Source organism: Muntiacus reevesi, chromosome 2 (assembly GCF_963930625.1).
Source record: "Muntiacus reevesi chromosome 2, mMunRee1.1, whole genome shotgun sequence".
NCBI lineage: Eukaryota > Metazoa > Chordata > Mammalia > Artiodactyla > Cervidae > Muntiacus > Muntiacus reevesi.
In genome coordinates, this window is record NC_089250.1 from 261,915,829 (window position 1) to 261,928,789 (window position 12,961).

General features: G+C 52.2%; 1 protein-coding gene across 1 annotated transcript; it reads right to left on the reverse strand.

Moving 5' to 3' along the window:
* Positions 1–571: 571 nt before the first annotated feature.
* Positions 572–12,128, reverse strand: CYP2F1 (cytochrome P450 family 2 subfamily F member 1). Its single transcript, XM_065920596.1, has 10 exons — positions 12,028–12,128; positions 10,583–10,774; positions 10,328–10,490; positions 7,525–7,674; positions 4,737–4,897; positions 4,290–4,466; positions 3,747–3,888; positions 2,824–3,011; positions 2,155–2,296; positions 572–1,013 (listed from the first exon to the last, which is right to left on the reverse strand). Exons 2-10 carry the CDS (start codon positions 10,751–10,753, stop codon positions 832–834), a joined length of 1,476 nt encoding a protein of 491 aa, XP_065776668.1. The 5' UTR covers positions 10,754–10,774; positions 12,028–12,128; the 3' UTR covers positions 572–831.
* Positions 12,129–12,961: the final 833 nt, after the last annotated feature.

Consider the following 12,961-nt stretch of genomic DNA (forward strand, 5'->3'; position numbering starts at 1 on the left):
TGCCTCCAAAGGATCTTCCCCACTCAGGGATGGAAGCCGCCTCTCTTATGTCTCCTGTATTAGCAGGCAGGTTCTTTACCACTAGCACCACCTGGCTTCGCCCCATAGGAAGATTTAAATGAGGCATTTGGACCAGTGTGTGAATAGGAAGCACTAGGTAAGTAGTAGTACTTGTGATTTCCCAGTCTCCGTGTCTGTTTATTTCTCCGTATCTCTCACTTTCTCCGCTTACATCTCCATCTTTGTACACCACCCTGCATCTCTGGCAGACCTAGTCCATACCTCTCTGGGCTGCTGTCTTTTTCTTGGCCTTGGTTTCTTTATCTCTATCTTCACTCAGGCCTCCCAGCCTTTACCTCCCAGTCTGTCTCCAGTAAACACTTTCTCCCATTTTTTTTTTTTAAACCTCCCTAAGAGTGAGGGTTGAATGCATCCAAACCAGGTGTCTCCCTTCTCTGCAGCCAGACCTTCCTTCTGTTCATCTTAGAGGACTGTCCTCCCTTTAATTCAGCCAAGGTAGGTTTGAATCTATTCTAAAGATAATTTAATAGAAACTGATACAAAAAGCCTCCTCCACCAAAGGGTGTGCAGTAGAACGAATTCTGTGGATTAAACAAGGCACGTGCTTTCCCTTCCCCATGGCTTTTTCTGCTTCGGGGGCGCAGAGGGTAAAGACAGGAATGTTGGGGAAGGGCATGCAGCTGGCGCAAGGTGATGGGAAGCGAGTGTGACAGCGAGAGGGATGGGGCGCAGGGGAACGAGACGATGGATTGAAGCACCTCTCCAGGCAAGGCCCCATCGCTCACAGACGAATCTGGAAGGGATGCGGCGTCAGCGCGCGCGCACGCAGAGCTGGTAAGGCCGGGGCACATTGCCGAGACCGGTGCTGAGCGGGGTCAGATCGATGTCCTCGGGCGCCCCCAGCGGCTGCAGCGAGAAGCTCTGCAGGATGGCGGTGAAGTAGAGGAAGAGCTCCATGCGCGCCAGCGCCTCGCCCAGGCACAGCCGGCGTCCTGCAGGGAGAAGGGACGGGGAGGAGCGATGAGACAAAGTGGGGGTGAAGCCCTCCTCCACTTTCAGAGGAAAGCATGAGGATAATGACTGGGGACTCACAGACCCATCCATCTAAAGGTCCGGGACAGACAGTTTTAAGTATATCGTGGACCTCCTACAAGTGCAACCTTGCAGGGATTTGAATCCTGACTACCATTACTAGTTCTGTGATCTTGGGCAAGCCAGAGTTTCTGGGTAGGTAAATGGGGAGGATAGTAGTGCTTCATTAGGTTGCTATGAGGGACTTGCCTGGTGGCTCAGACTGTGAAGAATCTGCCTGCATTGCAGGAGACCTGGGTTGGATCCCTGGGTCAGGAAGATCCTTTGGAGAAGGGAATGTATTATTTCCCGGAGAATTCCACGGACAGAGGAGCCTTGAAACCACTGAGCAACTAACGTTTTCACTTTTTTTCAGGTTTTTGTGAAAGGTAAATGGAGGTGAAACAGAATATAATGCTTGTCAGTTTTAGTATGTGTGTGCCCTCGCTGCTCTAAGCCCTACTATCAATTAATTTTGTCCTTATAACAACTCCCAGAGGTGGGCCTTTTTATGATCGCCATTTTATAGATGTAAAACCCGAAGCACAGAGAAGGGAAGGAGCAAATCCAAGGCCAAGTGGCTAGAATATGACAAAGCTGGGGTCTGGCAGCAAAGTGCATCTCTTAGCCATCACTCTTACAGTTCTCAGAGGTAACACTGGTGCACAGTAGGCAATGTTGTAGGTTACCTATTATTATGCACCCTACTCCCTTTTCGAACACTGAGTTAAGCAGGAAGGATTTTTTTTTTTTTTCAGCTCTTTAAAGACCAAAGCCAAGAAAAACCAGAACCACTTCAACTGCACCACCCAGTGGAGAGACTGATAATGACCATGTCCAAGTTAGATGACAATCCTGTCTCCCTGCCACCCTCCACAAGGCTTTCAGTTGCTGTCAGCCTGTAGGGGAAGACTTGGGAAGGAGAAAGGATGTCTGCGTATCTAAAACTGAGGATTGGGTGGGATGAAGAAGTAAAAGGGTCTGGAGAGTTGAATTAGGCTTGGGGAATGTAGGTGGAATATTGGGCGAGAAAGACTGACCGTTGCCCCCCACCACTCTCACCAGCTGAGAAAGGCATGAAGGCAGGATTCTTCTTGAAGGACATATTGGCATCCAGAAAATTTTCAGGGTTGAATTCCTTGGGCTTCAGAAATTGGCTGGGGTCGCAGTGGACTGTATTAAGGAGGGTGATGACATCCGTGCCCTGCATGGGTGGGGAGGCAGAATCAGTGGCCGGTTAGAAGGGCTGGGAGGTTCCCAGTAGAGGATTTCCACTCTACAGAGTCTGGGTCTCTATCAGGAGTCCAGGAAATAGGTGTGGGTGTCTAGGGTTCCCAGTGGTGGGTGTGAAAACCATTCTTTTGGGGTCTGAGGTAGGGATGTGGGATACCCTCCTTGTAGAAACAAATCTGGGGTTCCTGGGGAGGGAGTAAGGTCTTCCAGAACAGTGTTTAGGTACAGGAGGTCCCCAGAATGAAGTCTCAGACCTTGGGGATTTCAGAGAGGGGTCCAAGGGGTCACAGGGAAGGGGCCTGGTGTTCAGAACAGGGTCTAGTCCAGTATGGTATAGGATGAAGTCTTGGGAAGGGGCTGAGGTTCTGGATTTAAGGGCCTCAGATGTCTGTTGCTAGGGCCTGGGTCTTCCTTGCTAGAACCCTGGATGCCCGTATCAAGAGTGTGGGATGCCTCTTCCTAAGGTTTTAGGTATGGTTTGCCAGGTGTCCACCTCACCCTGGGTATCGTGAAGCCTCGAAAGTTCGTGTCCCGAGTGACACGGTGCGGCAAGCTCATGGGGATGACGTTTGCGAAGCGCTGCACTTCGTGGATCACCGCGTCTGTGTAAGGCATCGCCGATCGGTCCTCCACTGTGGGCAGCCGCTCGCGTCCCACCACGCGGTCGATTTCCTCCTGGACGCGGGCTGGGGTGGGAGGAGGGGAGAGCGGTTGTTGAGGGGATCAGCAGACTCGGCTATGCCGAGAAGAGGTGTGTGCATGCGTGTGGAAGCAATCCAGCCACTGCTTTCCAGTCGAGGTCGGTGTCGGGGGTCGGGGGCCGCTGCAAGGGTGCATGTGAAGGTTAGATGGAGGTTCAGAGGGAGGGTTGGGTTCAGAGATGCAGTGAGGGCGAAAGTTTCGTTCCCGCCTGGGCTTTCAGGGGCGAGGTTGTGCGGACGGGGTACGGGGCTGCTTGGAGTCCAGGTCCCACATGGGATTACCGGCGGGGCTTCGAGGACCAGGGCCGCCAGAGGATGGATGGAGTGAGCGGGGTGTGCAGGACAGCTGAGAAATCAGGGGTGGCGCGGGCGGCAAAGACCCAGTAGGCCTCCGCACAGCGCCCAGGCGGCCAGGAAGGTTCAGGGGAAGACCCAGAAGCGGGGTTTGGGAAGGCGGGGTCGCAGGGGGTGCGCTGGGAGGGGAGGAGTTCTTGGGCAGGCCCGGGCTCTGGGCGTCTGTGCGCGTTGTGTGTGCAGGGTCAGAGACGGGGTCTCCGTCTGGACAGAAGTAGGCGGATCGGGGGAGCCACGTGAGTGGGGTCAGCCTCCGGTGGGCTTGCGGGTTTGGCTGTGGGACCCAGGAGTGAGCTGGGGGCTCTCGCTACCAGGCACACTGGGCGGGCGCTCAAGGTCTGTGGGCGGGGCTCCCGGCGCTCGCACCTTGCACTTTTGGATACTTCATGAGCAGGAGGAAGGCATGGCGCAGCGTGGTACCCACGGTCTCGGTGCCGCCGAAGAGCAGATTGTGTGTGGTCATCAGCAGAGTATCCATGAAGAAGTGGCTCAGCGGGTCCTGCTTTTCCTGCAGGGGTTAAGGGCGGGGGATGTGAGCCAAGGCGGAGGGAGATCTTTGTGCGCGGAGACTCTGCGACCCGCTCCTAGCAGACCTGCACGGCTGCTATGGGTGCCAGTTCAGCGCCTCCTCTGTTCAATTTCCTTTCCTTGGGAGATCTGGGGAGCGCGGAGGGCAGGGAAGGGAAAAATCTCAGCCATGCGGCCGATAAAATAAACCTTGAAGGACTTTTTAATGAGCTTGTTAATTGACGGAGGCCCTGAGTGGCCCCAGAAGAGCCAGATGATCCAACTTCATTTCCTGGATGTGGGGAGTTCACATTCAAACGCGCTCATCTCGAGATCCTTGTTGGTTCGAAGCAGGATGGAAGGTCAGATCAGAGATGGGACTTCCAGGTAGGGCTTACTTACCTGTGCCATCTTGGTAAGGAAGCAATCAATGAAGTCCCGGGGAGTGTTTGGGTCAAGGGAAGCCTGGTGTTCACGGACGCTGCGGGCGATGAGGTCCTTCATGCGTCCGTAATTCTTAAAAAGGCGTCGGTGTGGCCCGGGCACCCAGTCCAGGAGGTTCGGAAAGATATTGTACATCTAAGGATGGAGCAGAGTCGGGGGAATTGGGAGGAGCAGGCAGATGAGAAGATAAGGTGAAAGTGTGTGTGTGTGCGTGTGTGTAGGGTGGGGCGGGGCCTGTGTGTCAGCAGAGCCCCTGCGGAGTGGGCGGGGCCGCATAGCTCGGGGGCGGGGTCAGACGGAGAGGGCGGGGCCAATAGCAGTCGCTTCCCTACCCACTGCTTCCCCGATAGTCCTGAACTGGCTGGACCCCCCAACCCTGTCGCCCGTGGAATTCGGTCTGCTGACCTCTCCCCAGGGGCTGCTCATGATTTGGAAGTTTTCATTGATGAGGTGGATAATGGTGAGCAGACGGTCGTCGTCGTAGTCGAAACGGGAGCCGAAGATCACAGAGCAGATAATGTTGGATACGGAGCGGCTCACCACAAACGTGGGGTCGAAAGGCTTGCCTGAAGGTGAAGGGCGAGTGGGTCAAGGGGCACGGCTCCGAAGACACAGTGTACGACAAAGCAGGCCCCAGGCAGCAACCGCACGACATCCAACCCAAGCATGTCAGTGTGACTCACAGCACTGAACGCCTGCTCCTGGCCGACTAACACGGCGCAGCAGCACCCACAAAGCATCTGGCTACACAGCAGACAGCACAGAACGCACGTTCCCCTACAGCACATCGACGGCAGTACTAAACAGCTGCGCGGGGTATTCTTGGTGACGCAATACACAGCATACACACAGTACAACTCTACACCCAGTGCCTGACAACTTTACAGCCTCACTCAGCAACGGCACACAGCAACGCAACACCTCACACCCAATGATCTGATGACCCAGCAGGTCACAGAAAGCAGTACCAATACAGTGCATCCCCACACTGGCCATCACACAATAGCACAGCCCGGAAAACTGAATCTGGAGTTAACTAGACATAGTCTGGATTTTGGCTTGGCCTCTTAGTCTACATGTGACCTAGGGGAACCAAATTCCCTTCTCTGAGCCTCAGTTTCCCCATCTATAAAATGGGCTTGATGAGAGTCTTCTCCTCATGGGGCTGTTATAAATAGTCAGTACATGTGGGTCTGGGAAATGCTTAGCTAAGGGCCGTCATGCCATCATGAACCAAAGAAGGGTGGTATGGTAGACTGAGTATGCCCCCCACCATGCTACCCCCCCCCCCACCAAGATGTCCATGTCCCAACTCCAAAAGCCTGTGCATATGTAATTAAATTAAAGATCTTGGGATGGGAGATTATTCTGGATTATCTAGGTGGGTTTAATGTAATCACATGGGTCCTTATAAGGAAGCAAAAGATGTGAGTAGAAAAGGTGATATGATGGGAATTCCCTGGTGGTCCAGTGGTTGGTTCTTTGTGCTTCTATTGCCTAGGGCGCAGGTTCAATTCCTGGCTGGGGAACTAAGATCAAGCTGCACAGTGTGGCCAATCCCCAACCCCCAAAAAAGTGATGTGGTGGTGGAAAGAGGGAGAGAGAGAGGAAGAGACATTGGTGGATGCTATGCTCCTGGCTTTGAAGATGAAGGAAGGGGCTACAAGCTGAAGAATGCGGGCAGCCTCTAGAGGCTAAAAAAGGTGAGGAATTGGATTGTTCTCTAGAACTTCCAGAAGTCAACGCTGCTGACCCAGTTTAAACTTTGGACCCCCAGAACTGGAGGAGAATAAATTTGTCTTGTTTTAAGTCACTAAATTTGTGGCAGTTTGTTGCAGCAGCAACAGGAAAATAATTCAGGCAGTTATTATTCTTTTACTTACATCACATCATTTAATCCCTGAGCTATTACCCGCCACTTCTCCCCCTAGAGTCAGCAAGATTTGGAGATCAGGGTAGAGGTCCATTTACCTTTCTCTGCCTCAATTTCTTCTCCTGTAAAATGGGGTTTATGATAGTACTTACTTCTGAGGTTTGGGTGATTTCTCTTTTCTAAAGGGGAACTGAAATTTTTAAATTTACTTTGGCCATGCTGTGCAGCATGCCAGGTCTTAGTTCCTGAACGAGGGGTGGAAACTGCACCCCTTGAAGTGGAGGTGTGGAGCCTGACCCACTGGACCACCAGGGATGTCCCTGGATGATTTTTCAAGGAGGTGATATACACAGAGTTTTGGAACAGTGCTGGCATATGGTAAGTAAGCATCACCTTAAATGTTGATTATTAACTTCTTTTTCATGGTGGACAGCTTTGACCTGGGTTTATATCCCATCTTGGGCACTTCCCAGGCATGTGACTAACCTTTCTAGGCCTCAGCTTTATCTCTTGTAGTAACTCCCTAGGTTTTCTGGGAGGGTGTAACTTGTCAACACATGCAAAGCGTTTACCATAGTACCCGGAATCCTGTAATACCGGATAAATGGGTATTTATGTTTGGCATGAGGACTTTGGTATCTAAGACTTAGGTTTAAATCTTGGTTCTTCTACTTTCTAGCTTTATCATTTCAAGCTGGTTGCTCAATCTCTTTGTGCCTCGTCTTTTCATCTGCAAAATGGATTGTTCCAAGGCTTAAGGGGCTTGTGATTGAAAATGTGCTTAGCACAGGCCCCCACACATGGTGAGTTTTCAAGAGCAGCAGCAGCAGCATATTGCCCTCCACAATGACAGGAGCAGCGCTCAAAATACCACACAGAGACAGCACAACAAAGGGACCAGGACATATTCTGCCACCCTGTGCATGCATGCTAAGTTGCTTCAGTTGCGTCCAATTCTACGACCCTATGGACCATAGCTTGCCAGGCTCCTCTGTTCATGAGATTCTCCAGGCAAGAATACTGGAGTGGGTGGCCAGGGGATCTTCCCAACCCAGGGACTGAAACCGCATCTCTGACATCTGCATTGGTAGGCAGGTTCTTTACCACTAGCGCCACCTAGGACGCCCACTGTCACCCTACCTCAAGGAAACACAGCGTCACAAACTGATCCACCTCCAGGGGGCGCCTCTCTCATCACTGGTCAAGTGAGGAGCCTCCAGGAGTTCTGAGTTCACACTCATGTATGGTATGAGGCTGCCCTGACCCCCTAAGTAGGCTGAAGATGAATGAGGGGTATAGGCTGCATGTGGGGAACCGGACCTTGAGTTTTCCGGAGCTCCTCCAGCAGGAATTGGCCTTCTTCCAGGATCCGCTCCTCAATGGTCCTCTTCCCCATGCCGAAGTTGCGCAGAATTTGAACAGAATACTTTCTAAGGGCCTTCCACCGGTCTCCATTGGAGAAGGCAATGCCTGGGTAGAAGGGAAGGGGCCAGCTCCACCAATGACCTTTTCCCAAGACCGCTGTCAGCTGAATCCCCTTTCCCGATGTCTGATAAGAGAAAGACCCCTAGTTTGGAATCTCCCCCCAGCCCTGCCAGTAAGTCCTTCCAATCCCTCTGGGCTGGGTCAAGTACCTCCTTTGAGCTTCCATAGGGCCTGGGCTTTTCTCCCCTCAGTCCTGCTTACCCTGTCTCTGTTTCTGCTATCACAGACCTGACCACTCTGGGCTGTCACTGTCTGACAAGGAACCTGCCCCTTCAGTGAACTGTGAAGGCGGGATGGGGCCTGTCTTGGCCATCACTGTGCTCCTAGCATTGTCCAGTGCAGGGTTCACCACCCACAAGGTGCTGGTGATTGCTTATCGATTAATGAGTGCACAAATAAGGGAGAGAAGCCAGAAAAATAAACCTTGAGTCACTAGGAACTCATCTAGGAGTGAGACAGACCCTGTTCTCTTTTCTCCCTGGACTTGGGGATTCTTTACGCAGGCTGGTTATTCTTCCAGAACACTCTTCCTTTGCTGTCTGCTCCTGAGTGGTCACTTCTATCTTCTAGATCACTACTCGGAGGTCCCTTACTCCAGGAAGCCTTGGCTGGTGCTTCCTTCCTGGCTGGCTCAGGTGTTTCCTCTGGGCTCCCACGGCTCTGCGGGCTTCCCCGATCCCAGCCCTGACTGCGCAGTGTCTTTGACTGGGCTAGGAGCTGCAATAGGATATGCAGTCTCACATGTGTTCATCTCTGAGTCCTCTAGTCCTACAGTCCTCAGAGAACTGGATGCTAAAGAGGAAGAAATTATCATGTTTTGCCTTCATTGTGTACATCATTTCATCGACCTTTCGTAGCAGCCTTCTCATGATAGTTGACTGAGGGTCAGGGAGGGGAGTGCCCAAAGGTGCAGGCTAGGCGGCAGAACCCTGCTGTTACCCTCTGTACTGAATAATTAGATGCTGGCTATTTTTAGTAACAGATGATGTATATATATATCCAGATGTTTTCTGTGTAAGAGTAGCGGGGGGCATTTCTCTACCTCCTTGCATCTGGTCAGGTGAGGTCATAAGATCAAGCTAGGAGACATGAAGGCAGCAAGTGTACTCAGTATCCAATAGGTGTTCTTTCTTTCTCTCTCTCTTTTTTTAAAAACTAGAACTTTCCGGGACTTCCCTGGTGGTCCAGTGGCTAAGACTCTGAACTCCCAGTCCAGGGGGCCCAGGTTTGACCCCTGGTCAGGGAGCTAGATCCCACGTGCTACAACTAAGTGCTACAACCCAGAGCAGTCAAATAAATAAATAAATAAATAAATAAAATTAAAAAAAAAAAAAGCTAGAACTTCCCAAATCCTGGGGCAGCTGGGACCCATGTAGTGTAAGGGCAATGGGGAGCCTTAGTGAGTCTTTAAGGGAAGACAAATAGTCCAGGATACAGGTCTCCAGGACCCCCTTTTCATTTAGAGCAACTTTCTTCTTTCCCTCCCACCTCCCTCCCCCTCCCTCTTTTCCTCTTTCCTTCCTTTTCTTTTTGTTCTTTCTTTCTCATACATTGGGCCATGCCACACGGCTTCCTTTGAGTAAGAGATTTATGTTACAAGAAATCCACAAGACTAGGTGACTTCCAGACCTACAGAGGACAAGATACTGAGCTCGGAGACGTTTGGAGTGAGTGATGTGAGTTGCTGAGTGGGTGGGGATAAAGTTGGGTGTGAGTTGGGCTGGGGATGAAAGTGGGGATGAGGGGAGATAAGGGGCTAGATGAGAAGTTGGGTCTGAGATTAGTGTGGGGATGAAACTGGGTAGAATGAGAGTGATTGGTAGACTGGGATTGAGATTGAGCTTGGGGTGGGTCGATACATGGTAGGATTGGTTTTGGTGACAGTAGTGGGATATAGGTCAAAAAGTGAGACCTAGGGACTGCCAACTTCAGTAGGTGACTGAGATAGACAATGGGACTGGGGAGGAAAATGATAATGGGATTGAGTTTGACTGAAGGATCAGGATGGGTTAACACTAGATATTAGTATGGAGATTGGGAGAGGTTTGTAGTGGGAATGGAGGCTGCAGTGAGGTGTAGTCAGTGTTGAGAGAGAGATGGAGTTGAGATTGAAATGGGGAGCATGGAAGCAGGGTTGGGGGGGACTGGGGAGAGGTGGACAATGCAGACTGGGGCCAGATAATTTAGCTGCTTGACTGAGATGGAAATGTGATGAGGAAATGTGGTCAGGATAGAGAGAGAGGAATTGCGATGAGTAGGGTTGGAGGTGGGTGGAGATGGGAATGGGTATAGAAGTACAATTCAAGATGGCCAAGGGAGGGATTTCCCTGGAAGTCCAGTGGTTAAGACTCTGCTTCAAATGCAGGGAGTATGAGTTCCATCCTTGGTCAGGGAACTGAGATCCCACACGCCGCATGGCACAGCCAGAGAAAGAAGAAGAAAAAAAAAAGGTGGTGGTGGGATTTGGGGGTGGTGAAGGTGGGACAGACTTCACCCTACTTGGCCCCACTCTGCCTGGCGTCATCGGTGAGATCAGAAGTCCTGAGTGTCACCAAAACTGAGAGGACATTCTTCTACCCTTATTCCCTTCCTCAGTGTGGAATGGGTTGGGAGTGGAGGAGGTGGGGAGCAGGCTTACCATTGCCCTTGGTGAAGTTGAAAAAGACAGGGTAGTTGCCGCGGCCACCAAACTCCTCCGCTTGGTCCACCAGCGCCTCCTTCACGGCCTGGTACCCACTGAGGACCACCACCCGTCTGGGTCCCAGGTACACCGTGTACACTGCGCCAAATTCCTTGCTCAGCTGCGGGTAAGAAGACAGAGGTCACAGGGGGGCTCTGGGGCCAGGGACCCCTCTCCCTTATCCCTCCCTTCACCCAAGCCTGGTCCTTTGACCTTGGTGAGGGACGTCAGCATATCTTGGGAGCGAAGCTGCAGCAAGTTCCCCAGGAATGGGAGGGCCCTGGGGCCTGGGGGCAGCCGGCCCTTGCCCTTTGAGCCGGTGGTCAGGAATAGACAGACGAGAGCCAGGATCAGGAACAAGATGGCTGTGCTTACGCTGTCCATGATGCAGGCAGTTGCAGGCACCTGGGTTGGGAGTTGGGTGGGGGGGAGTGGGAGAAGGCAGCGCTGGGGAGGGAGTGGGATCCTTTCACTCCTCACCTCCTCCTGGAACTTGCCTCCCCGAGACCCCAGCAATGGGAGCAGATGGAGAGAAAAAAGGAAGTAGAGAGAGGGAGAGACTGGGGAAAGGCCAGGGGATGGGGGAAGAGATGGAAGGAGAGGGGAAGGGAGGGAGAGAGAGAAAAAAGGGCACGAGGGAGTCAAAATACAGAGAGACAGAAATCAAGACCGATGGAGAGGGACAGAAGAAAGATAGAGACCGAGAGAAGCAGAGTTACATGTGGAGATAATGAGGAGACAAAAAGCAGAGTGAGCTCTCTGGATATCTGTGGATGTCTGCCTTCTATGTATCTATGTATGTATCTATCAGGAGTCAGACACAACAACAACAATCTGTTATCTATCTGTTGTCCATCTTCAGTCTGTTTTCTATCTGTCTATGTCTGTCTATTTAACTATCTGCCTGCCTATCTATCACTTATCATCTGTCATCTTTCACATAGTGATATAGAGAGATAGAGAGACACAGGGACTGAGACAGACAAATCAAGACAGAGAAATAGCCAGACAGAGAGAAATCACAGAAAGACAGGCAGACAGAGAGAGACTAGAGAGGGAGATAGAACTAGAGAAGACACGGAGCTAAAGAAAGAGATGAGAGAGGTGGGGAGACAGAGCTACGCCCTGACTGGGAGACATACAGATGGGCATGGACAGATAGGAGGAAGAGGGTGACAAGCAGATGGAGGGAAGAGGCAGAGGCAGACCCAGAGGCCGGTGGAGAAGAGAGTGACAGAGACAGAAGAGACAGATACACAGAGACAGAGAGACACTCAGATGGACAGACGGACAGACAGACAGGCAGGGAACATGCGATGGAGGCAGGCAGAGACAGAGAGACCAAGACAGATGGAGACAGCGGGAGCGCAGAAGCAGAAACAGGCCGAAAGGTGTTTTGAACCCAGGAGTCACATTTCAGAGAGAGATGCCCCCTGGCTGGGTAAAGTGCATCACGAAGAGTGCGCAGTACCAAGCCCTGGCTCAGAACACTTTGGTAAATTCAAGAACAGGGTCCCAGAGACAGCCCCTCAGAGGTAGACCCAGAGACCCTTCAGACGGGCTGACGAGGCAGACCCTGGCCAGTCTCAGGACAGGGAGATGGAGCCAGTGACCCTCTCTCTTGAGAATCACCGCCTCTTCTGTGACCAGCCCCCTACCTGCTGAGCTGCTGAGGTGTGTGCTGGAGGGACCAGTCCGGCCGGCAGCAGCTGCTCCAGATGTATGCCCAAGAGCTCAGAACTGAGGGGTGGGGGCTGCTCTTAAATCACCTCTGCCCACCCCCTGCTTGCCACCCTTTTCCCTTGTTCATCCAGTGGCTTTTAATCCCTCCCACTTCCCTGCCTTACTTGCCTGGGCCGGGCCTCACAGCCAGCTGGAATGAGGCCTCGAAAGAGTGCCTTGGGAGCCCTGCCTTCTCCTCCCCTGGGCTGATCCCACCTCTTCTCACTGTGGCCAGTGCTGGCCATCTGTCCTGGAATGGGGGTGAAGTCTCTATTTTTTGTTGTTGTTGCCCCTGGGGATCCTGGATCTAATTCTGGGTCTGGTTTAGAGTTGCAGGGCTTGGGCGCAATGAAGGGGTGGGGATGAGGTCGGGGTCTCTGTCCCGGGGTGGGGAAGGTTTCTCATTCTCTGGGGCCCCATTTTCACAACTCTTCTCACTCTTCTCTGTCTCCTGCAGTTTGTCTCTGAAATTCTGTATGTGTCTCTGCTTTGGCCTCTGCATCTTCTTGTCTCTTTTTTATGTCTCCGTCGCTCCCCGTCTCCCTTCCTCTGTGTCTCTGTCTTTCACCATCTCTTCTGCCCCCTGATTTTCTTTGTGATCTTTCTCTTTTCTCTCTGCTTCTCTCTCTCTGCAGTCTTTCTCAGTTGCTGTCTCCTCCTGACTGTCTGAGTGTCTCTCTGCCTCTCACACCTCCAAGAGGTGGCGTGCAGTAAACAGGACTGAAGCCAGATTGAGGATCAAGGAAGATTTGGGAGAAGGGCAGGGCAGGGCAGGCAGAAACCTCACAAGACAGGGCCTCAGATGTAAAGGATACCCCTGCGACTGCCCACCTCCACTTCTGCCTCTCTCCTAAGCCTGCCACCTACTCT

What these genes read in the sequence shown, in the direction of transcription:
- CYP2F1 (XM_065920596.1), bottom strand. Translation starts at nt 10,753, where the DNA reads ATGGACAGCGTAAGCACAGCCATCTTGTTCCTGATCCTGGCTCTCGTC. An exon ending in TGCTGACGTCCCTCACCAAG is followed by an intron (nt 10,491 to 10,582) that starts GTCAAAGGACCA and finishes TCTTACCCGCAG; the next exon opens with CTGAGCAAGGAATTTGGCGC. An exon ending in TGAGCAGCCCCTGGGGAGAG is followed by an intron (nt 4,467 to 4,736) that starts GTCAGCAGACCG and finishes CTCCATCCTTAG; the next exon opens with ATGTACAATATCTTTCCGAA.